At 36.1% G+C, this 26,532-nt stretch overlaps 1 protein-coding gene across 3 annotated transcripts in view; it reads right to left on the reverse strand.

Annotated features, from left to right (window-relative positions):
* The window catches only part of LOC121306184 (ras GTPase-activating protein 1-like), a 61,769-nt gene that overhangs the window by 25,208 nt on the left and 10,029 nt on the right, over positions 1 to 26,532 (reverse strand). For all 3 annotated transcript variants that reach the window (XM_041237953.1, XM_041237945.1, XM_041237937.1), the window contains exons 2-6: positions 4,928 to 5,080; positions 3,519 to 3,654; positions 2,008 to 2,078; positions 682 to 799; positions 330 to 361 (exon numbers count right to left, since the gene is read on the reverse strand). In XM_041237953.1, coding sequence (XP_041093887.1) covers positions 330 to 361; positions 682 to 799; positions 2,008 to 2,078; positions 3,519 to 3,654; positions 4,928 to 5,080 — 510 coding nt within the window. The remainder of the gene's footprint in view (positions 1 to 329; positions 362 to 681; positions 800 to 2,007; positions 2,079 to 3,518; positions 3,655 to 4,927; positions 5,081 to 26,532) is intronic.

Raw genomic sequence — 26,532 nt, forward strand, 5'->3', positions numbered from 1 at the left:
CCCATACCGTTACATTACCTTGCTACAAAGGTAAACTCTGTAGACACTGTTAGAATATCAAAAACACAATATTTGCTTTTCTTCCCAGAGCACAGTGGAGCTTGCATGTCACATTTATTATGGGTATAATCTCGACAAGGGCTGTTTTTTTAATTAAGAACATGCACTAAAGGGTAAACTAATGAAAGAATGTTACAAATGTCTATACAAGAATATTTTACTTCCAAATTTAACAATTTAAATCTTGTTACAATCCACTGTATTAGTATTTCATTTTTCTTTTAGCTAAATATATACCTGTTGGTGAATAAGATAAATAATCTACTTACACTTTGCCCTCATGTGGATCCTCTTCTCGTCCCTTAAATTGGAAAAAAAAAAAATGTACATAAATGTATGTGTATATACATGGTGCAGATGGTAACATATCAGAATGAAGAGATGAGATGCTCAATGTGCAATGTGAAAGCAATCTTAATGAGAATGGAATCACTGTAATTGTGAGTTTATTGTTGATTTTGAGGATTGGCATGTGATGGCTTTTTAGGTGTGCGTCCAACTCATCATGGGTTGATTTATGGTTAGACCACTGCCTTCTCCCAACAAAAAAAGTTAAAATTAATGTTATTTAGATCTTTTTCAATGTTTGTTGGAAAAAACAAACAAAAACAGTTTACTCACCACTTCCTCCACCAGGTCCTCTACAATGAGACCTTGCTCCTCTGTCCTCACATTTGTAACCCACATCCATCCATCATCTAGTTCATTGTGAACTATAAACATGTCCCCTTTAAGGAAACTGAGCAGACACATACAACATGGGAATTACTGAGACAAGAATGGAAACAATGTTAAATGACTTTCATAAAAATAATTACAATTATTGCACCATTTATATAAAAACACACTAAGGCGAGTATTATTATTATTATTATTATTACTACTTCTGCTACTACTACTACAGTGCACTCCGTTTACAAGAATTACTGATATAAGAATCAACCAATCCGCTTATAAGAACCATTTCAGGGCAAACTGACTGCATGTAATACGATACTGTATCAGGTGCAATGACATGTACAACCAATAAAGCCGTTTCTGAATTTGATCACATCTTGTGTGATTAGGTACGTACACAGTGTGCGAAGTATAATCCCTGGTCCAAAGTGACTCCCAGCTTAGTGAAAAACTGAGATTTGCATCGCAAATGAAAAAAGCAAGCCACAGGTGCTTAAATGCAGTCATAGTCTTGACAGTACAATACTGTACTGTAATGTTATTTTAATTCATAGGCCATTACATGTAACACCACACAGCAGTTAAACTAGGCACATTCACGAGGGTAGTCGTAAAATAGAATTCTGCAGCCTAGAGTAAACTTAATTGTGATCATATCACAAGTTGCTTAAAACACAAGGACTTGTTTTGATGTACTGTCCTCAGTGACTGAGCGCCATTGACATTTGTAAACTGTATTTAAACTGCTGATATGCTGAGACGCTTTTGCTAATTGTAATCATAGCGATCCGCTTTTAAACAAACCGCTTATTAGAATCAAATCATCCGGGGCGGGTGCGATTGTTATAAACGGAGTGCACTATTATTATTAATAATTACACTTGGTTGTCTATGTAAAGTGGGTATATATAATAAATGATTACTGTAGTTATCTAAATATCTATTTATTTATTTTTTTGCATGCCACAAGTGTCATGCCACAAGTGAAAGTAACTAATTAGTCATTTGCAAAAATATGCTCCAGTAATAATGCTAAGTTCTGTATCCTGGGAAAACAAAGGTTTTTTTAAGTGTTCAAATATTATGAGACGACCCAAATAAAAAAAATTAATTCAAGTAACTAAAAATGAGCTGCACTGTACTGCATTTCAAAACATCCAGTTCTGTAACTGCTTTGCATCTCAAAAAATGTATTCCACACATTTAAACAATTAATAACTTTTTACTGTTTATGTTCAAGCCACAACTATTTATTTGTATTATTTTTACCTGATTTCATCTGTTTCTGGCACTTTGGTGTATGGCAGGATGGCTCGGACTCTCCTTCTATCTTCCACAGGCTGGAATTACATTTTTAAATCATAAACATTTTACTTAAACTACTTACTATTTTAAAACGTTATGCACACGACAAAACAACAGAGGGTTTTCAGGCCATTTCTTTAGCAGCTACAATTTAATTTGTTTCGCTCTCCACTATTTGACATACACGTGAATATCTTTCAAATAATGTACACCTATATTTTTTAAATTTAAAGCTTAGTAAAAATAAATAAAAATATAAATAAATAAAACACTTAAACATATGCCACATTACACAATCACATATTCTGTGATCATATAAGGTATAAGGAGATCTGCACCTATGCTTAAAATTGCAATACTTTAAAATGCAACAGTGCAATACACATTCTGAGTCCTTCCATGTCTTCAGTGTATATACACTGTTAATTTATATAGACATGACTGTTGCCATTTTGTAATTCGGTGTTATTCCCCCCAGAACATCAATGCTAAAAATTAACACACAAACACATACAGAATTATTAGTTTTGATCAAATCCTTACACAAAAAACAAAAAGCACAAAAAAAACCCCAAAAAACATAGCAAGTAGCTATGCATGACATGGTTCAAGTAGCAGCTCTCTGCATTATGAAACGAGTAGGAGAGACAACATAATAGTGAACGAAACACGATATTGAGAAGTGGATCAATTTCTGTTTTCATTTATTTTTGTGCAATACCTTCTCACTACCTTACGTAGTTCTGCTTTTTAACTAGTAAAATGTGTGCTTTCACAAAAGGGGTTAGTTAATTACCCTTTGTATTTTTTCATTATGAGACTTTGTTTTTAAAAATTGGATATTTTTATACCATTTTATTTTTACAATGGAAAAGTGATCTATATTTTGTTTTTGTAACAATTAGTGTGTGAATCACCCAAAAAAACACATTTTTGTTTGTTTGAATTCACATTTCATCAGCATAATAAGCTCTCTTGTATTTATTTATTTTTGTTGCTGTTTTATGAATATGTATGAAATTGCCTTGGTGCCCTCGGATTGGATTTATATTTCTGCCCCATAGAGCTGCCTTGGTGCCCCTGTATCTTCACACCCAACGAAGACAACATTGCCTTGCCCTTCATGAACTCAACTCGATGCCATGACATGGATAATAAAGATTATAAACAGTTACAGTTTAAGTACGGCACAAATCAAAAGATAAGTGGTGAATCAATGAAATGATCAAATGTGGGTTGTTTTTTAACACTGATTCAGCATTTAGAGTTGTTTTGCCCATTTAAAACATTTCTAATTGAGCTGCTATTCATTCAGAATACATTGCCATATGCCTAATGACGTCCTGAATTGGAAAGTAAATCAATTATAGATTACTGGGTTAAACTATAGAAATGTTTTAAACCAGTTTAAATGATTAACACCCCTCCTTTAAAGTTAACTAACCATTCCTGTGAAAATCAACACAAATACCCACCTCTGGAGGTGCCACTGGAGAAAGCAGTTTTTCCCCTTGAAGTAAACAGGACACATAACTGTAATAGCCAATAAGGTCTGACAGCGAGGAAAACCGTCGTCCACCAATATAATAATCGCCACACATTGCAATGATCCTAATAAAAGAACGAAGACATATGCAGTAAATTAACAGTACATTAACAGATACACAAATGTCTTATACATTATAAAATGTAAGTTCATTACCAACAAGCTGGCAAAATTAAATGCATTTGTATGTTCAGCCCCATTTTTTTTTTTTTTTTCCAGTTTACCAGCAACTAGTGTAAACATACAGTAAATAATGCAAGCTGACATCCAAGAGATACACAATTAATGCTAAGCAGGCACTGTATGCACCTCATACTGTATTCTACATCTGCTGTATTAATTGTAGTCCTGTCAAAAAACAAAAACTAATTTTCAACATGAACTACCCTGGCCCACCCAAACCACTGTGCTGCATGTGTGGGTGGGGCTTTTTTGTGTATCAATTCAAAGCAATGTGACGAAGGTCTGCACTCATAAGAAAAACTAATGGATTCCAAAAAGTAATTTTCATTACTTATTCTTCATTTCATAGCTTCATTTTTTGAATAACAAACATAACATTTCTAATCCATAAGGAAAGTTACAAACATGTTTCAGCCAAAAAGCCTTCATCAGTGTGTATATACAGCTTCAATACCTCAATGTAAATACACTGAGTTTAACAGGTAATTACAACTAAGTAAAGTGTTAGGACAGACAACACAAATTACCAATTGATTTACCACATCTGGTATATACCAAGCAATTAGCAATAAAATGTCTACCCATACACTTGCGTCCTGGGGAAACTATATGCTGCTTCTTTATACAGTCATATTTATTGCAACTGGCAATTTATAAAATAAAAGTATAGATCAACCAAGACTTAAGTTATGCTCAAATTTTGTTTTTGTATTAAACATGAATCACATTTTTTGCCCAATACGTGGGCTGCAGGTAATCTTTTAGATTACTGATATATCCAGTTTCTAACAATAGTTCTTTGTTGACATCTTCATACTGCATTACCACTGTCCTCCCACACCTTTTCTTTATCATCACATAGCCAGCATCAACTTCAGCCATTAAGATGTTTCTTCCTGTATTGTATTAAGCAGCTTTAACCCTTAAACTGCTGCCCCAACTCCCAGAAGCTAACTCCACACTTTCTGTTCTTCCAAGTGACCGATCAATGTTTTACTATGATCTCTGTGTTATCAATGTCTGTGTGTACATTGTGTGACTTGTATCAAAAGTGCAAGACTTAAAAAAAGAAAAAAAATAAAACACTACATTTTTTCTTTTGTTCTGTAACTGCTCTGAAAAAAACATAAAATAACAAAATACCTAACACACTACCTGAAATGGTTAACAACACTTGTTTTGCTCAGAAATGACAGCACAAATGACCCCGGTCTCCGATCGCTTTCCCTAATGAGGTAACTGCCAGGGGTCTTGGCCTGTCTGAGACGCTCTTCAGCAATTGTCCGGTCAAGTTTTCCATGATACCACCTGAAAGACAGAACAGGTATACAATATTACAAAAAAAAACAAAAAAAAACAAAAAAAAACAAACACAACATGAAAGGTTTGAATGCAATTTACCAGTACATACTTTATTTCCAGCAAATGCGTGTCACTTTACAGTAATCCAATTATCCCTGCACAGAAGCTATCTAAAATCAATAAGATACAATTCTGATCACACTGTACAGAACCACTGAACAGACCTGAATAACAAATTTAAAATGAAGGAACAGCCAACACATGAGCTTTATGCTATGTTATCATCCATCTCTTTAAAGTAATCTCTTAAACACTTAATTTTCAGCATAGTCACAGGAAGCTGAAGAGCAGCTTGCTACGGCAGTGTCAAAAAGCATTAGCAACAAGTACTGTATTTGGTAACATGCACCACTCAGGAAGTAACTTAAAAACATCTAAGAATTTTGAGAAATTCAGGGACTGAATTTTCTTTCTTAAGAAAGGGTGTCCTTGGCTCACCGCGCACCAGCGACCCCTGTAGTCTGGCCGGGCGCCTGTGGGCTTGCGTGTTAGCTGGCCGGGAGCTGCACTGTCCTCCGATGCTGTAGCTCCTGGGCGGCTGCATGGTGAATCCGCAGTGTGTAAAGAAGCAGTTGGCTGATGGCACACGCTTCGGAGGACAGCGTGTGTTCATCTTCGCCGCTCCCAAGGCAGCACAGGGGTGGTAGCGGTGAGCCGAGCATAAATAAATAATAATTGGCCATTTCAAATTGGGAGAAAATTAAAAAAAATAAATAAATAATTGGCAACGACTAAATTTAAAAAGGTACACAGTAAACAGTATACCAGTATACCATTTCACCACTAAGGGGAGCCATATTATATAGGTATTACAAAATGTGGTCAATACACAGTATAACCTTATATACATGTGACCTTGGAGGTTTGCTTTTAGCAGTAATATAACTTTACCAGAGATTGCAACTTCTCTATTCTTGGTGGTAGATTTCTGTAACTGACACTGGAGACTGGTGTGTAGTTAAGTGAAACTCAAAGAGCTTTCTCCTGGCTGATGGAAGCAGCCCAGTTTAAGCATCTCAAAAGACAGCCTGTCACAAGTCATCAGTGTCAATGAATAATGAAAATGCACCACTTTCATTAGCTATACGAAAACCTTACCACCTGCCTTTAGCAAAAAATAAATAAAAATACTTGCATTAACATTCCCATGCTCAGAACAATTTTATTTTCTCATTTCGATACACAAACGCCCAAGTGGGATTATTTTTATCCCAAGAAATGTACATGATTTTCCCTTTGAATCAATAACTTTAATAACGGGATCCTATGCTATGTGTTTAGTGAGAAGACAGATCGGCTATTCAGCAACAGCATAGGTTATGCTTTACTAGTGAAAGAAAATATAGCAATTAAAAGTAGACATCAGGTTAACTACAATGAAAAACATGTTTTTTTCTTCCTTTAACACAGCTTTCCATTTAGCATGAGATGCCAGCTTTGAAAGATATACATAACAGTAAGACCACTCAAAACTTTAAAACTAATTATATTTTCTCTTTGCAATGGCTCCTTAAGGCTTCATTTTAGAAGCAAACAATTCTGAGCAGATAACTACTGTATCACCATGCATAAAATTGGTTTAGAAGATAAATGTAATAAAAACTACACGTAAACATTAAAACCACCAATTAACACAGACTGTATCACCTACCAAAGAAACACAAGCTTAAAACACAATAATATAAAATATTTGGATTTTAGAAAGTCAAATTTAAACAAACAATCTGAAGCACACATAACCCCACTATAGCCAGGAAATCATTCAACCCATGAATTATAAAAAAAAAAAAATTTAGTTCTAGAATTCTCTCATCAAATGTATTTATATTATATATATATATATAAATATTATATATATATATAGATATATATATATATTAATATATATTATAATTCAGTAAATAGCTCAGTAACAGTAAATAGCTCCAGTATAACATGATCCAAATAGTAGTAATAAAACACCAAATCATAATTATGCACATAAAATATATTTAAAAAGGTAAATAAAAAAATTAAAAATACTGTACCTGTTATTCATACACCTGTAAAAGCAATGTCAAAGCCACACCATATTGTAAATCAACCACGTATTTAAATGAAATGTAAATAACCAAACATTTTCAATCCTGGACAACAACTTCTGTAGTCAAGTAGGAAAAATGACAAAGAACGTATCAATACTTAAATCATATCCACATCAGATATTCAGCTTTAGAATACCATGGACAAGGAATGTTCCAGTGCATTCACTGTACAGTTAAAATCAGCTATAATAGCTTTATGTCTCACTTACAATGAATTCACACATTGCTGCATTTCTTCTTGTGTACCTTAAGCTCTCGTAAGCTAACCCTGCTTCTTCACCGACGAAGCTCATGAATTACTGAAGTATGATTTCTCCGTCTCATCAGGCATAACTAACATAATTCTAATGTAGTCATAGCCATGCTCTCTACAACATGCTGCTTCAATAAACTCATCTTTGCACTCTCAGTCAGTGAGAAGATATGTTCTGTTCCTAAAAATGGTCCAATAAAAAGTTGACATTAATTGATAAAGCCGAGGCTTATTGAAAAAATTGTCTGTTGGACATGTCACATTTTCTTTAACTTTTTTTTTGTCCGTAGTTCTTTGATTTTCAAGGCAACAGGCTGTTATAATTTTGAATCATAGTTAGTTAAAAAAAAAAAAAAAAAAAAAAAAAAAAAAAAGTGTACTTAACCACAGAGTATTTACTGAGCGTAAAATATAACTTGACCCACACATGTCCATTTCAAAATAGTTATTTCTCTTTATATGGATCAAAGCAAAACAACGTGATGGGGTTGACCTGTTGTGACATTTTCACAAGACCATTGACCATCCCCCTTGACGGAACTAGGGGTGTTAGTTGCAGTTTAGTTTCCTGAACCTGTCTAAGGGCCTCATGCACTACACAGCAGTAACCAGTTTACCATGCAGTAAGCCTGTTACTGCGTGCTTTGTACACCTGCTCTATTCAATCAGCGGCAAATGACTTTGCACAGGAAATTAATCGCGTGGAAAAATATACCGCGTGCGAGTCATTTACATACAATTAATAATGGTAATTCATGGAAATGTATTCAAATTCTCTCCCATAATACCGCAAGGGAGGGAACTGATAAAAAAACAAATTTACTTAAAGGTGCTAACTTTCCTAAGTTTCTCAGCGCGTGTTAAGTGTACCATTTATTGAAACCAGGCAGTGTCTGTCTAAGTCAGCGGTTTACGGTTACTGGGGTACGCGACCCCTGGGAGTACTCGAGCGCTCCTGAGGGGATACGGGAGAAAATTCCTGTAATGGCGGACAACAGATTTTTATTTATGTATTTATTTATTTACCACATTGTAGTACTTTGCGACTTAGCAATCGAATTAACAAAGTTGAATCTCATTTCAAATAAAACCACAGCCGTAGTGGTGTACGTTTCCTTTCCGTTGGGCGAGGTTAACTCTATAAACACCAAACCGGCTGCTGACTGAGTGAGCGTCGAGTGCAAACATGCCTAAATTACATATTTAAATACAGTAGCAGGTCGGTGGTTCTGCAGTCTGTAGGCTAAAAAGAGATTATTATATATATATATATTATATATATATATATATATATATATATATATATATATATATATATATATAACATATATACACTCACTGTATGATGTTGCTTCTTTTGAAAGGTACATTTGCTTTCTGGAGTTTAAATGTTCAGTGTTTGTAGTTTAGTTTAATCAGTTCAGTGTGTTTTATCCAAGTATGTTTTTAAATAACAATATAACTGAGTTTAGCAGGCAGCTGTGCCGCACTACTTAGACAGTGAAATCATTGCGCTGGTGCTGGAGTGTACACAACTGTTATCTTTACTTGTAATGCTTTATGTGTTTTTTGACTAATTCGTTGAAGGACTCCTTTGTTGAGTAATTGCATTAGCCTACGCATGTACGCCGCCAATTATTAGGCTAATAAAAGCAAAAGCAAGGTATTATTATTACAAAAATGGAACCGCGGATTTAAAAAATAAATAAATGATACATTTCTGAAAATGCAACTTACCAAAAAATGAATGCACGTGAACTGTATTACATAATAATTTTCTTTATTCCGTTTGCAAACGTGTTGCTTTCTCAATGCAAGATGCACTGTAGGAATAGACAGTGCAGTGCTGTATAAAATATCATAATGTACTGTATTTTTTTTTTTCCATTATGATGTCGTAAGATACTGCCGAAACGGCCGAGAGACAGTTGTGCTTTTTTAACACATGAATTGCAGGAAATTATTTCGACCCTGAAGACGTTAGCTTTTGTCATGGAAAAGACAACAGTGAGTACTGCACAAACTGTGATGTGCTTCCATCATTTATTGTTGACAGAATGTCAGAATCGATTTTGATAAAAAAGTGAGCATTCCGAAGAATATTCAGTGCACTTCTTCTTCTCCGCACAACAGACAACAGAAAAATAATTAAGCTTTTTCTCAGCATAAAAATAAAAGATGGAAGTTGATCTATGTAAAGACACTAATAAGATCAGAGACATACATAGGCTTTTGTTAGGACATTAAGCTTGAGATTTACATATTTGAAGGGGAAAAAATGGAACTTTAATTGTAAGTACAGGCAGTGGCATTACTTTGGTTTCGAAAGTGTGGGGGAACAGTTTCTCTAGCTGGGTTATAAATGAGGAGGGGTATTCTGTAATGCCAGGCTTACACTGCACGATTTTTGCTGATCGCCGACTACTTTCTTAAAATCTGGGACAAAATGGTCGCTAAGTGTGAAAGGGTCTATGATGCCCCGTTAACAGCTTCTGCTATCTCCCGACATTCTTACAACATCCCGACAAATTTGTAACATATTAGAAAACTTTAGTCCCCACAGAGCAATTTGTGAAATGTGTGAGGGGCTACGGGCTGATTTCTTGACAAATGCTGCCAGCAACCAATAGGACAAGCTAGCAACAATGGCGATGAAGAGAAAGGTTGTGCCCCGCAAGGTGTGTAGCCTCAAAATTGAGGAAAGGATGGTGGAGATGTGGCAGGAACACCCGTGGCTCTTTGACATAAGTGACATTTCCTATCATGTTCGTTCATTGAAGGAACAAAGATGAAGGGAAATTGCTTGGGAACTTCAGGTACCTGGTAAGTAAACAATTGTTATAACTTGTTAACGCCAAAGCAGATACTGTGTGTGGTAGCATGCGCTCTCATGGCAATCAATTTCTACAGTCACTCGTATTCGATATCCCTTTCAAACCCCTACTGTATGCTTGTATTGCTAATTTAATCAAAATACGAGGAGGGGTGCGGGCCTGTACGTGTGAGAAATAGAGAGAATGTAGATTACGTTGTTGCATATTTAAACCTATGACAAAAGTGTAGTAGCTGTAGTACAAAATATTTGTCAGTTTATTTAATTTGTATCGGCCTCAGACGAGTAATACAATGTATTTCATATTACATTCCAGTGTTGCCTCACCTGAGCTCTCGCTGTAAAATCATCAGTCCGTACTGGCCACATCTGTTAGGCTAATTGCACGTCCAAATGGATCTTCTCTGCATTTTCTTCTTTTTTTCTGTGCAAAACAATGCACAGACAACAGCGATTCCCCTCCTCGCTTGAGTCTACGATTCTGCAAGGAAAATAGGCGCAGTCCGCGACAAGATATCTTGTGTAGTGTGTGTAGCTTGCAATCCCTGATCTAAAGTGAAAAATCGTATCTGCAATCGGTAAGTATGCGTGGCGCTGCGTCTCCCGATTGCAAAAATCGTGCAGTGTAAACCCGGCTAAGGGATAAACGAGAAGGGTTGAATCGGTAAAAAATAATTCACCGTTTGAGTGAGTTAAATAAATGCAAGGTCTTAAAACAATTCGACAACGTAGTAGACTGTATTAAAACACAAAAAGTAATCCTCACACAGACTACTATTACAATACAGCCACTTATGAACAATAAGATCCCAGTATTCACATAGATAAGATTTATGGTAGTGAAACCATGGGCACAACAGTAAATATAGAATTGATCAAGTTCAAAACTAAGTTATGAAAACTTTAACTACTCAGCTCCCTCCCTATCTGTTCCGCTTTGGAGCGCCCCACATTGCACAAAAAGAAAGAAAAAAAAATACACAACCCGTTTTTCAAGTTAACAATACTATTTTTCAGTACCATTAGATAAAACAATACTCTAATCCAATTAACACGAACGCAAACCAAATGGAAAAAGTAGAATCCTGTATTTACGGTTTTGTGTTGGCCTTGCCTACGGTATGCATACCTTTATTTAAATAAACTTAATTACATGTTTTTAAAAACAGTAAAAATGGAAAATCAGAAAAAATAAAATGGAAATCAGAACAAAATAACACGGATTCCACAGGGCTCTACATACAGTACAATGTTCTGAATGAAACCTGTGCCCCTTGAAGAGCAAGAAATGCACAACAACTATTAAATCAATAAACATTTTTTTTTGTGAACAAATGTTTTTTATTTAAAGAGAAAACAACATGGACCAATAATAACACAACATAATACGGGGGGCGGTTTGGGTTTTTGTATTATGTTGTGTTATTATTGGTCCATGTTGTTTTCTCTTTAAATAAATAAAAAAACATTTGTTCACAAAAAAATGTTTATTGATTTGATTTATTCGTGTTAAGAATAGTGGATGAGGATGAGGATACTCGGGCCCAAAAGTGAGCCACATCTGGACACTCCCAAAACATATAAGAACATAAGAAAGTTTACAAACGAGAGGAGGCCATTCGGCCCATCTTGCTCGTTTGGTTGTTAGTAGCTTATTGATCCCAAAATCTCATCAAGCAGCTTCTTGAAGGATCCCAGGGTGTCAGCTTCAACAACATTACTGGGGAGTTGATTCCAGACCCTCACAATTCTCTGTGTAAAAAAGTGTCTCCTATTTTCTGTTCTGAATGCCCCTTTTTCTAAACTCCATTTGTGACCCCTGGTCCTTGTTTCTTTTTTCAGGCTGAAAAAGTCCCTTGGGTCGACAATGTCAATACCTTTTAGAATTTTGAATGCTTGAATTAGGTCGCCACGTAGTCTTCTTTGTTCAAGACTGAATAGATTCAATTCTTTTAGCCTGTCTGCATATGACATGCCTTTTAAGCCTGGAATAATTCTGGTCGCTCTTCTTTGCACTCTTTCTAGAGCAGCAATATCTTTTTTATAGCGAGGTGACCAGAACTGAACACAATATTCAAGATGAGGTCTTACTAGTGCATTGTACAGTTTTAACATTACTTCCCTTGATTTAAATTCAACACTTTTCACAATGTATCCGAGCATCTTGTTGGCCTTTTTTATAGCTTCCCCACATTGTCTAGATGAAGACATTTCTGAGTCAACAAAAACTCCTAGGTCTTTTTCATAGATTCCTTCTCCAATTTCAATATCTCCCATATGATATTTATAATGTACATTTTTATTTCCTGCGTGCAGTACCTTACACTTTTCTCTATTAAATGTCATTTGCCATGTGTCTGCCCAGTTCTGAATCTTGTCTAGATCATTTTGAATGACCTTTGCTGCTGCAACAGTGTTTGCCACTCCTCCTACTTTTGTGTCGTCTGCAAATTTAACAAGTTTGCTTACTATACCAGAATCTAAATCATTAATGTAGATTAGGAATAGCAGAGGACCTAATACTGATCCCTGTGGTACACCGCTGGTTACCACACTCCATTCTGAGGTTTTTCCTCTAATCAGTACTTTCTGTTTTCTACATGTTAACCACTCCCTAATCCATGTACATGTGTTTCCTTGAATCCCAACTGCGTTCAGTTTGAGAATTAATCTTTTGTGCGGGACTTTGTCAAAAGCTTTCTGGAAATCTAAATAAACCATGTCATATGCTTTGCAATTATCCATTATGGATGTTGCATCCTCAAAAAAATCAAGCAAGTTAGTTAGACACGATCTCCCTTTCCTAAAACCATGTTGACTGTCTCCCAGTACCCTGTTACCATATAGGTAATTTTCCATTTTGGATCTTATTATAGTTTCCATAAGTTTGCATATAATAGAAGTCAGGCTTACTGGTCTGTAGTTACCTGGTTCAGTTTTGTTTCCCTTTTTGTGGATCGGTATTACGTTTGCAATTTTCCAGTCTGTCGGTACCACCCCTGTGTCAAGAGACTGCTGCATGATCTTGGTTAGCGGTTTGTAAATTACTTCTTTCATTTCTTTGAGTACTACTGGGAGGATCTCATCCGGCCCAGGGGATTTGTTTATTTTAAGAGCTCCTAGTCCCTTTAACACTTCTGCCTCAGTTATGCTAAAGTTATTTAAAACTGGACAGGAACTGGATGACATGTGGGGCATGTTGTCAGTATCTTCCTTTGTAAAAACTTGTGAAAAGTAATCATTTAACATATTTGCTATTTTTTTTTTCTTCCTCTACGATTTTGCCATTTGTATCTCTTAAACATTTAATCTCCTCTTTGAATGTTCTCTTGCTGTTGTAATATTGGAAAAACATTTTGGAATTGGTTTTAGCTCCCTTAGCAATGTTCATTTCTATTTCTCTCTTGGCCTTTCTAACTTCCTTTTTGACTTGCGTTTGCAGTTCTGTGTACTCTTTCTGCGTACTTTCTTTTTGGTCCTTTTTTAATGCTCTGTAAAGTGCCTTTTTTCGCTGAATATTTTTTTTAATTGATCTATTAAACCATTTTGGCAATTTAGTTTTACATTTAGATTTGTCTACTTTAGGGATGTAATTGTTTTGCGCCTCTAGTACTACATTTTTGAAGAACAACCATCCTTCTTCTGTGGGTGTTTTCTCTATTTTACTCCAATCTACTTCTGTTAGTCTCTGTTTCATACCTTCATAGTTTGCTTTTCTAAAATTGTAAACCTTAGCTTTAGTCTTTACTTTTGGGGATTTAAAAAACACTTCAAATGAGACCATGTTGTGGTCTGAGTTTGCCAGTGGTTCTCTGACCTCTGTTTTAGTTATTCTGTCTTCGTTATTTGAAAAGACTAAATCAAGGCATGCCTCCCCTCTAGTGGGTGCCTTGACAAATTGTGTTAGGAAGCAGTCATTTGTCATTTCCACCATTTCTATTTCATCCTTTGCGCTACCCACCGGGTTTTCCCATTTTATTTGGGGGAAGTTGAAATCCCCCATTAGTATGGCTTCTCCTTTGCTACACACATTTCTAATGTCATTGTATAACAGATTATTGTGCTCACCGTCTGAATCTGGCGGTCTATAGCATGCTCCTATTATTATGCCTTTTGAATTTTTGTCTGTTATTCTGACCCATATTGATTCGGTTTTATTTTCTTTGTCCAGGTTTAACACCTGGGCTTCAAGACTGTTTCTTATGTATAGCGCTACCCCTCCTCCTCTTCTGTCCTGCCTGTCTTTCCTATACAGTGTATACCCACAAATATTATATTCGTCCCCATCACTCTCAGATAACCACGTTTCTGTAACACCTATCACATCATAGTTACCTGTTAGTGCAGTAGCTTCAAGTTCTAGAATTTTGTTTCTGATACTTCTAGCATTTAGATAAATACATTTAATGGTTGTCTTACCTGAGTTGTTGTTCTTGTTTTGATGCGGTCTCCCTTCTGTTTTTTTGTTGATTTCTCCCCCCTTCCTTTCTAGTTTAAATGCTTCCGAACCTGCTCGAGGATCTTTTCTCCGAGTAGACTAGTTCCCTTGTTATTTAAATGCAGTCCATCCCGTCTATACAGATAGTCCTCGTTGTAGAATGTGGTCCAATGATCAAGATAGGTGAAGCCTTCCCGTGTGCACCACGTCTTCAGCCATTCGTTTTGATTAATTATTTCCAGCTGTCCATATGGTCCTTTGCAAGGTGCGGGTAGTATACCAGAAAATACCACAGTTTTGGTTTTCTCTTTTAATTTCCTTCCTAGCTCTCTGAATTTGTTTTGCAGGGATTTTGGTCTGTCTCTTCCAATGTTGTTTGTACCGATGTGGACGACTACTACCGGGTCGTCTCCTGTTCGTTCTAGGAGCCTGTCCACGTTCTCAGTGATGTGCTTGACCGAGGCTCCCGGAAGGCAGCACACTGTTGTAGTAAGGGGGTCCAAACTGCGAATTGAACTTGCTGTGTTTCTCAATATGGAGTCCCCAACAATCATGACCTCCCTTCTTTTTGCTGTCTGGTCACCACTGTCAATAGGGTCCTGTATGTTGTTCCTTTCATTCTCTTGTTGTTGGTTCTGCTCATCAAAATTCTGAAGTGACTCAAATCTGTTGGTTGTTTTGATTTCTGGTGGTTGTGTTTGACGAAGTTTCTTTTTTTCCCTGCTTCTGCCTACCTGAACCCAGCTGTTCTGACCTTCTATCTCCCTGGTGGCTTTCAGTCTGTTAGGGGTGATGCAGACTTCCATGAATTGTGGGTGTGCCAGTTCCTCAAGATCCTGTTGCTGTCTCACTTCTTCCAGCTCCATTTCTAGCATACTTACTAGTTTATGCAAATCCTGGATCGCGCGGCACTTTACGCACACTTGGTTTAGCTCCGCTGGGTTTTCTCAGATTTCCCACATCAAGCAGGTGTCACAGATTACTGGCTTGAAGACCATGTTGAGGTTTTTTTTTTTTTTTTTTTTGAAGTTTAGTTTCTTCTGCAGCCGTCAACCTGCTTTCAAACTGCTTCGAAACTGCTCTGTACTTTTCTACGCCTGTACTTCTCCCACTCGCTGTCGCTGGGAAGACTGCCTCGTTTAACTGCGTTGTTCTGCTGTACCCATAGCACCCTGGGGGCAGAGCATGCACAAAGGGCTGGGGGTAAGTCGCATTTGAAATGGTCTGCGAGGGGTTAAATATACCCTGTGAAAAAAAATGAAATTAATCATTTGATGATGAGGGTTCCTGGAAGCCAGATTTATGTTGTCCCAGAGAGTGTTCCAGCAAATCTCGTCATCTCCAAAATTCAGATCTCTATTCCATACAATAAAAAGTGCTAGAGGTTTATAAGAGGTCTTTAAAAGAGAGATGCAAATGGCTGAAGCCAACCCTTTTGTTTTGCCATGTTTATATAATAAATTGTGAAGTGGGTCTATAGGCAGCTGTGCTCCCCAGGGAACACCATAGGCACGCACTGCAGAACGGAGATGTAAATAGAAAAAGAAAGAAGATCCTGGCAAGTTATATTGAAGTTGCAAATCATGGAACGTACGCAGACCATTGTCATTAAAAATATCCGCAAAATTATGTATACCATTATTACTCCAATGTGAAAAAGAGAAAGGAGAATTGCCTGCGAGGAGTTTGTAGTTATGGAAGATAGGCGAATGGCAATGTTATTTAGTTTGGGAATTCGTAAGCTTCTCTACCAGACGCCACGTAGCAATTAAATGAGAAATTATAGAGCCAAAGCACAATTTACACGTAGATTAAATCTTGGAGTCTATAAAGGGAGATTATGTCTTCCTCAAAAGGACGCCAAGATACAGGAGTATCAGGAGCAAGCCAAACAGAGATTGGGCATAGAATAAATGAGAAATAAAATATAATTTATAAAATAAAATTTTAAATTCGGGAGAGCCAAACCCCCCATGGATTTTTCACGTTGCAAAGAGGAAAATTTGATGAGTGGTTGTTTCCCTTTCCATATAAAACTTGGAGATTGTTGTATGCAGTCTATCCCAATACCCTGATGGGGGAGATAAAGGAATCTTTGAGCTATAAAAATTAATGCGAGGAAGCACGTTCATTTTTACGATGGAAATACGAGCCTGAAGAGAATTAGCAAAGTGCATGAACCTGTTCAAATCTGTATTCACCTGCTTAAAGACTTTACTAAAGTTATTTACTGTGGTATTATGTAAAGAAGGATAAATCTCAGCACCCAGATATTTGAAGTGTTTAACCAGCAGCACTATCGAGGGTATGTTGGTTCTTGTCATTGCAGAATTTAAGGGTAGCGATGCAGATTTAGTCCAGTTAACTTTGTATCCCGACATTGCACTGAAATCATCGAAAATACTCAGCAGATGAGGTAGGGATTGGGAAACACTGTCTACGTATAAAAATATCATCTACATACAGCGATCTGTGATGTTGGGTATTATTGACAGAAATGGGTGTAGAGTCAGTCGATTGACAGACTGCCTGAGCTAGAGGTTCAAGAGATAAGGCAAACAATAAGGGTGACAGTGCACAACCCTGACATGTGCCCCTAGAGATAGCAAACTGGGGAGAACACGACTGGCCTGTCAAGACCATTGCGGATGGATTGGCATATAAAAGCTTAACCATATCAATAAACCCGGAACCCAAACCCACATAGTCCAGAACTGACCACAAGTAATCCCATTCGAGTCTATCAAATGCCTTCTCAGTGTCTAATGAGAGAACTGCACATGGGGAAGCAATGTCAGCAGCAGCATGTATAATATGTAGGAGACAGCGAATGTTATCAGACACAAGGCGAGTTTTAATAAAGCCTGCCTGATCAAGATGTACGACTTTGGTCATATAAGCCTCAAGACGATGTGACAGCAGTTTAGCATACAGCTTGATGTCCAAGCCAATCAGTGATAGAGGTCGATAGTTCGCACAGGAAGTGGGATCTTTGTCCTTTTTCAGCAAAACAGATATAACTGTGCTATTAATATCTCTCCGAAATGAACCCTTGTCAATAGCAGAGTGTATCATATCGAGCAACAAAGGGCCTAGTTGGAGCCAAAAAGTCAAATAAAGTTCAGGAGGGAGACCATCAATGCCAGGGGAAAATCAATAAACATTTTAAGGTCAAGTGAAAGAGGGGAAAAAAAAAAAAAAAAAAGTCTGTACTCCGGTATATTCCTTGAGCCAATATCTCAAAGTGTTTGTTCTTTATGATCTGGAAAAGCACATGACACAATCCAAGATCATTTCTGCAATAGCAAATACTGTAGTGTTTTTGTAGTGATCTTTAGATTTTAATGTAGGGCTACCGATTTTCCACTTTGGAAATAGCAAATTCTGTTTTTCAATAATGACCAATTACATTTTTTCCCCACTTTTTATCAATGTATTGATAATTAAACATGGCATCTGGCTCATTGCTGAAATTAAAATAAGAAGGGAAACTTAATGTTATCTTAAACTTAATCATATTACAACAGTTCAGAAAACAAATGTCCAGCACTGTTGTGAAAGAATCATATTTACAGTCTTCCACTAACATTGTAGTTCAGTCTACAAATAAAGGTGTTTTGGAAAGATCTGCTTAGCTTATGCTGGCATTACAGTAATGATAATTTAAAATAATTTTTTATGATAATAAAACAGTTTAGTAACAGTCCAGCAATGTCATGCATGACAGTAATCCTATTTACAGTACTCCACAGTTTAAGTTTTGTGTTTTTACTGGTACAATAACCAGGATAAAATATGAAACACTTTGATTAAAAGGAAATAAACTAAATAATTAAATTAAATTAATTTAGCTTACTTACTTCGGCAAATCCCCATGCTGATCGCGGTACCTTGGGTCTAAGTGTTTCAGCATAGAAGAATGCAGTGTTTTGCCAATTTTTGCTTTCTTGTTCTCAACGGGTTTACGACTGGCAATATGATCTTTAATAGTATTGATTCATACATGACCAGTCGAATGACAGCAAAATTTGCAGAATAGTATCCAACCATTATCAAGTAGACAATCAGAAAATGTTTTAATGTTTTGCAGAAACATTTTTTTTTTTTTTTTTTTTTTTGGTGCAGCCGCCATGTTCAATTTCAGCAGACACGAGTGAAGTCACATGATGAACTCAACTTGGCTGTGTGTACTGCAAAAAAAAAATAGTGTCTAGTGTCTAATGCTTTTGCTTCTCAAGTTTCCACTACAGTTACAAAATTAAAATATACCAAGACTAGTAAAATATTGCAATATAACACATTTATTTTCTAAATAAGGCAGTTGAAACTACTTTGACAAAGTAAAACAATTAGACAAGAATATTACTGTTTCATGCCCTCTGTCGTTCAGAGAGTATGTGAAGCTTTTAACAGACTACTGGCTCTCAATAACTGGCTAGCAGACTATTGATAACTGGGACAGTTTTTGGGAGAGGCCTGGGTTCTTCAGAAAGAAATGGTCTACACCCAAATAGGAGGCGTTCGATCAGATTGGCGGAAAACAGAGAATTGTGTAAAAAAATCTTTGACTGAATTTACTACCAAGAGGTTATTCACAAATTTGAGCCATAAGATCAAACCTCACAACTGAAATATTCTATTCAGGTAATGTCTATCCCCCGCTGTCTATTTCCAGCTGCTTCCCAAGGCTGATAATCTGAGAATGCAATTAAAATCAAGACAGTGTCACTCTGTGACAATTTAACTAGCACTGTATCAACAATTATTTGTGTAGCTTTATTAAATACAAGCTTTCTGGGTAATAAACGCTTCATCTTGGAATAGAATTTAGATATTTTAATTATTTTAATTTTAGTTGAGACGTGGTTGAAACAGGATGAAAATGCCCCGCTAGTAGAGGCTTCTCTGAACAGGTTCTCTTTTTATAATAAGGCGTGTCCCAGAGATTGAGGCAGTGGTACTGCTGCCTATTTTTGGTACCGGTAAGCAGAAAATGGACGGTTATTCATGATTTGAAATTTTAGCGTTTGTGGTTTGCAGCCAAATTCATATTCAGGTTGTAGTTCTTTGTTCTCCAAGACTTAATTGTCTTTTTTTATCTGAATTTTTTTAACTTATCGACACTTGCTGTTAACCATAAAACTGTGGTGTTAGATCCCCTTGGAAGATATTTTATTATATTGCTCGAGTCCCTTGTTACTGGCCTGACTCATATCCATGGCTATACTCTAGATTTAGTTATCTCTCATGGCCTAAACATTGAGAACTTGGGCATCGCTGATCTTACGGTTTCAGGTCACTCTTCTGTTATTTCTGAAGTATTAATACCCGGCTCTATAAAATTCCCAGCTTGATATGTTACAAACTAGAACGTAGATGGAGAGCTACTAGACTTCAGGCCCATTATCTAATTTGGAAAGATAATATTTTTAAATATACAGCTGCACTATCCAAGATCTGTGTATTACTCAAATCTTACTGAAATAAACAAGAATAATCCTAAATTTCTACTGTACATTCAACTACATGCAACTACAGCTTTACACTAGGCTTAAAGTGTTAATATTTTTACATGTTTAATCACGCTATATTTCGACCTATAAAACGTTTTAATCTATAGTTGGTCACGTTGATTTGGGTATCTACTGTACAATATTCATAACATACACTTAGAAGTCAAAAGCACACTAACCAGACAGCTGTACCTTATCTTTTCATTCAGATATAGGTTTTAATGTCAAACCAGTGACAGTAATATTATGTTATTGCAGCAAAGGACTCTAATTGTTTCGATGGAAGACTAAATTGACAACTCAATGAAATACTATGAGTTAATTCACAGGGCTGTTGTATTACATTTTCCGAAGCATTTTACAGTGACACACAAGGAAGTACATGGTTTATCAACTAAACAGTCTGCATATGTGGAGCAAATAAGAAATCTTTTGTAACACATTTTTACACATGCACAGAAGAGTTACTGCTAGGTCATTCCATGTCAGTTCAACCAACCATGTTGCTATCGTCTCACATTTTCATGAAACTTGGTATAAAGTTAGTGAATGCAATTTTATGGAAAAATCTGAATCTTGACCTCTCAAGTAATAGTTTCTGGAGATATGGCGGGAGGGGGTACCACCCCTTTTCGGTTAGCTGAGGTTGCAAAAACACACACATGCTGCCTTTAAAAGCCAGCAACCTTGGAAATATGTAAGATAGAGCCACCAGAATTCATACCCAGGTCGATTTTTAGTCCTATAATCTTAACACCACACCAAGATAACTCTAAAACATACCTTAAATGGATAAATGGAGGACCAAGGGTGATCAAGGGACTTTCTTTTTGCAGTCTGTTAGATCCACAGAAGAGTAAAAATTAAAATATGGCATACGTGGTATTAAGTTGAGATTTACACACAAAGCAGTCATAATATTGATCTAACCCAGGATATAATTTCTCTATTTCTGTTCCCAAGATATTAAAGAGCATCACAAACAATTGCTTTTTTGCCAGGCGGAATTGGTTTTTCAGGGTATAGTCAATTCCAGTTAGGTGAAAGAAAGCAAGTTCCATAAAATAATGCTTGAAAATGTAAATAAGTCTTTTACAGACTGTTTATGTTGTATGACTTTTGTTGGGTTTAAAATATTCCAGATGGTGTGGGGTTTCTTGTCCTGTCTAGGCAGCAACAGGGTTTAAAAAAAAAAAAAAAAAAAAAAAAAAAAAAGCTTCACATTTTCCATGTGTTGTTTCCCGTGCTTATGCACTGTCTCTGGCCCAATACATTTTGCTATAGAAACTCTGCTGGGTCTCACAGAGGTAAACAGTGCTACTAGGTCCCACTCCTATGACTCTTGAGCAAAGACAACAACCCCCCCCCCACCCCCCCCAAAAAAAAATATATTATATATATATATTTTGTAACCATTCACAACCCCTAGCTTATGTGCCCCGAAGGTTTTAATACATTTGCCTACTCCTTAAGTTCACTATCATGTTCACTTCACTCTAATTATTGTGCAATTGAAGGTAGAACAGTAAAGACTTTATTCCACACTGGTCCACATTCATGCAAGAACTCCAATTAACATGTGATGTACATAAACAGTTATGGCAAGGGGGGGACAGCTGTACTGAATGAAAACTATTGTACAGGTAATGGAGCTCAGATAAGATTTAACTTAAATTAATGAATTAAAATATTTTTTCTGCTTGTTCTATTTGTGCTTTCTTAAGTTTGTACTGCCTTCCACTGCTATCAACCAGAGTAGGAACAGGAAGACAGCACAGGATGCGATTAAAAAAGCATATGCCATTCATCCAGCTGAGTTGGCCGTGACAGCATGCCTGAGGGTTTGTGTTGGTGCATGAAGTTTAGCACATCACTGTGCTCATCAGACCTTGTGATCACACCACATAACATTCTGTATCATACATGGCAGTCACATACTGCCCAGGCTGCAGTCATGACCAGCTCAGCAGAGGGCTTGTCTTAGCTCAAGAGTCATAGGAGTGGGACCTAGCACTGCTTAACTTTATGAGACCAAGTAGACTTTATATAGCAAAATGTATTGGGCCATAAGCACTGGAAACAACACATGGAAAATGTGAAGCTTTTTTTTAACCCAGTTGCCGCCTAGACAGATCTAGAAATCCCATATCATCCGGAATATTTTAAAGACACAACAAAAAAGTCATAAAACATAACGGTCCATTAAGACATTTATATTTAAGTATTTTTATAAATAAAATTGCTTTCTTTCCCTAATTGGAACTGACTATGCCCTGAAAATACAATTCCGCCTGGGGAAAAATTACTGCTAAATTAGTTGAAGTAATGTTTACATGTGTTTTTCTGATTGATTTACAATCAAGTCAAATATTACTTAAATATGTGTGGAAAATATTTTGCTGGATAGCAAATCAAGAAAATAACTTAGTAAGTTTTCAGTGTGTCTGTGTGAAGGGTAGCAGGCAGCTTGTCAGATTGTCTGCTGTGGGAAACTTACAAAGGTTCAAAACAAACCCTCTCAAAGATGTCTCAGGCTGTACTGCCTTTCTCTCAGTGATTAATTTAAATAAAAATGATACCACAGAACAGCAAAAACAGTTCAGAAAAAGATGGTGAAAATGCTGAAAATAAAATCACCCTGGCTGTCTATTTATATCTTGAATTAGTCCTCTTGTTCATTTTTTTTGTTTTTAGCAAACTGTATTGTATATAAGTGTAATCATATTTGTTCTACAGATCTACCAAATGAAGACACAAACTCACTCCAGGGATTTCTTGTATTGTTGCATTATTATTTACACACATCTATTTACATACCTCTTTAGGTACACTATTCTTACTCTTTATGGCCACACTTTCTGTTAGAACCTTTCTAGCCTGTAATTTATACTCATTCTACTTTATAACAAAAACAAATAGTTTAGCAAGCACTTGAATCACTGCTCCCATGTTGTACATTTTTAGGATGACTGCAGAAAATAATTCAGACTAGAATGAATAATATTAGGCTACTGACAATGTCCCAATTGTTTCAGTGTGTGGAACTTTTTGTGTTGAAAACAAAAAATCTTAGACCAATTAATGACTCAAGTCCTCAGTTTTCCAATCAAATAATAAAATGCATACCTTTACAACCAACCATTTCATACCCTGCAAAGTAGAGAACATATTATCCTTTTTTTTTTTATATTCAAGGATATATAAAACCACTTACTAAATCATGCGGAATGTTGGTGAAAGACAACATTGTTTTCCTGTACAATGTTATTATTATTACTGTGCTATAAGATCTTTTTTTTTTTTTTTTAATACAGCATAGCACTTCCAATATTTTCTGTAATAATAATAATAATAATAATAATAATAATAATAATAATAATAATAATAATAATATATTGTGTATGCTACAAACTCTTAAAAAGGGATTCAAATGATTGCTAGTAAACTATAATGCAACAATATTAAAGTAAACTCTTATTTAAAGATCAATTGTGGTGAATTTACTATTTACTGGACTCAATTGTACCTTGAGTTGACTTGTTTTAAAGCTTGAAAAAACATAGTAAGTTAATGCTTAGCAGATCCTCAGTCAGAAAGTGTGACAATAGAAAATAGCACTTTTTTAAAAATTTTAATTAATTTTAATATAGGGCTGATGAACAGACCAGGCTAAATCTAGGAATGACAAAAAAGCAAGAGTATGTATGCACTACATTGCAGAGATAGAAAGAAGGCAGCTGCAAGAGAATAAAACATGCAATGTTACTGTCAGTGATATCAGATGCTTCAACTGACAGCACTGTCATAGAAGAGGGGCTGGTATATGTATGATTCTGCCAGAAAGGCCGGGTGACTGTGCAGTTTGTGAGCATGTAGTCTGTGGAGAGGGCAAATGCCCAACACATCTCAGAAGCTATATCTTCACTAATGAGACAGATTGTTTCAGACCCTGTTGAGGCTGCTCATAAATGTTGCTTGTTTTTGCATTTTCTTTCATCGCCCCAAAGAACAATGTTGGTCAGTAAAATGTCTGTGTGGCCGGTGGATTTTTCTATCCACTAGCCATAGTGGCTAGTACATGGAAAAGTTCATTTCAAGCCTTGTAACTGTCAAACTAAATTAAAACAGCAACCCTACACACGTTAAATGCAGCAGCAACAGATAAAACAAGCACATTATTTAACAGAATGGTGAAGCAACTCATCAGAATGGGTAACACCAAACTGCTCTGTGACTTTTGTCTGATTCAGGTTTTTTTTCAAGAGCTCAAACAATTTCCAACAATTTTCACCATTTGTTTACAAGCCATTTTGTAGCGAAGTGGTGCACTCGTGGAAATCAGAACATAAATTTAGTCAATGATATGACGGCGGTTCTAGAAAGATTTATTAAACCAATCAGTGTGCCTCATGACACTCTCGCAGACCACTTTAAATTTAAGTTTGATGATGAATTACCAGCTTACAAAACAGTACTGTATCCTTTGTGAACAAATCATTATCGATGCCAAGAAGGTGTTCTTTTAAGTGAAGTTCCTGTTCCTTTAGCTGGAGCATTTACAATGGGAAAAATCAATTTCACCACTTGGGTGTTCCCTTAGACGAAGTGTTCTCTTAGGTGTTCCTATACGTGGCGAGTACTGTATCAAGTTATCAAAATCTGAGACGCATGGTGACATTTTCACAAAATGTTGGTTCGTTTGACACTGAGTGACCCTGCTATATATCCTCAGGAAGCCACGTGAAGTGTTCAGCATACTTGAAAACAGGATACACAAAAGGAAAAAGTACTAACTTGGGTTTATTAGTACACATTACCAGTATGGACAGACAATACTTTTGACATCTTCATGCCAAGGTTTGCACAAAACTGGGTGTGTTGTAGGTCCAAAGAGATAACCAAGCACACAAACTTGCAGATATAGCATACAACTTCTAACGGGGCTACCTACAAAGCTCGGATACAATGATATATTTGTAAAAATAAATCCCTCCCATTGTAAAAAAAAAAAAAAAATCATCTTGAAATTTTTATTTGATTTCATATGCTTATATCCTTCAACCACCCAGAAAAGTACGTAACATTTTTTTTTATTATTATTATTTTTTTATTAAACTACCAATATTTGAAAGGTTTTATTGAGAAAACATAGGCTAGTCCTTTGCACTTCAAATGTATCTATTAGGCTGCAACATCACTGCAAAAAATCTATGGGATTTGCATTGTTCAGATATTAGTTTACCATGTAACATTTTCATTCAATGACCTATCAACAAAACATCATAAATTAGTAACAACTGTTCATTTTTTAGTGGTACTTTTTATTTATTCAACCAGGAATAACCTGGAATAAAACCCACTGAGACAAATGTGAAGTATGGAGTTCTAAGAGCGCACTTACAGACAGGATCATTTTTTCTAGCTGTCGCCAATAAGTTTAAAGAAATTCATTGCTACTGTGAAATGCTTACTGTTCATTGTAAAAGATCATGGTCTCATGATTTTCTGGGTTGAGGAAATCGGCAGCACTGATTTTATTTGAAAGTCAGTAGCTATATGAAAAATGACTGGTAAATCTCAGTATGTCGAAGAGTAGATAACAAGTAAAGAAGTTTAAAAAGAAAACCTAGTTTGAAGATACTCTCTAATGTTCAAAGCACAGTGCAGACATGTCAACCCCTAAGTGTTCATACCAGCGAGACCCCTGCTGAAAAACCTTGGGACTGATGAAAAACCTTAACCTAGACCACTAGATTTTTGCACTTGGCTGACACCATGCCAGTTACCTAGACAGGCATATGCACACTGGGAGCAAATACTGCACAAGTACATCAAAAAAAAAAAAACGTAGCTAGCCATAAACAGAAAATACTGTCTGCCTGTGCTCCTTTTGTGGAGACGAAATTAAATAAATGAAACAAAGAAATAGTCTAGGTACACCACACACTAAAAAAATAACATTTAACAGTTAATTTTTATATGTGATCTAATTTTAACATGTAAATTATTCAAAAATAATACATCTAAATGTAAATACTGAATTTGTTTAATACACTTTTTTTGATTTTCAGTTTTAGTACAATCTTAAATTAGTGCGAGAATGGGATTATTAGTATTGGTCAACATTATTCAAACAAAGAAGCGTCACTTTACAGAAATACGAAACCTGTGTGTGGCGCTCCCCATCACTTTGACTAAAATTAAGGTGAAATAAACAGAGACAGACAGCATCAATTTCCAATTGTTCTGTTATTTCTTGCCATATGGCGTCTTTCTT

This window comes from Polyodon spathula, chromosome 2 (genome assembly GCF_017654505.1).
Source record: "Polyodon spathula isolate WHYD16114869_AA chromosome 2, ASM1765450v1, whole genome shotgun sequence".
In the NCBI taxonomy this organism is placed as follows: domain Eukaryota; kingdom Metazoa; phylum Chordata; class Actinopteri; order Acipenseriformes; family Polyodontidae; genus Polyodon; species Polyodon spathula.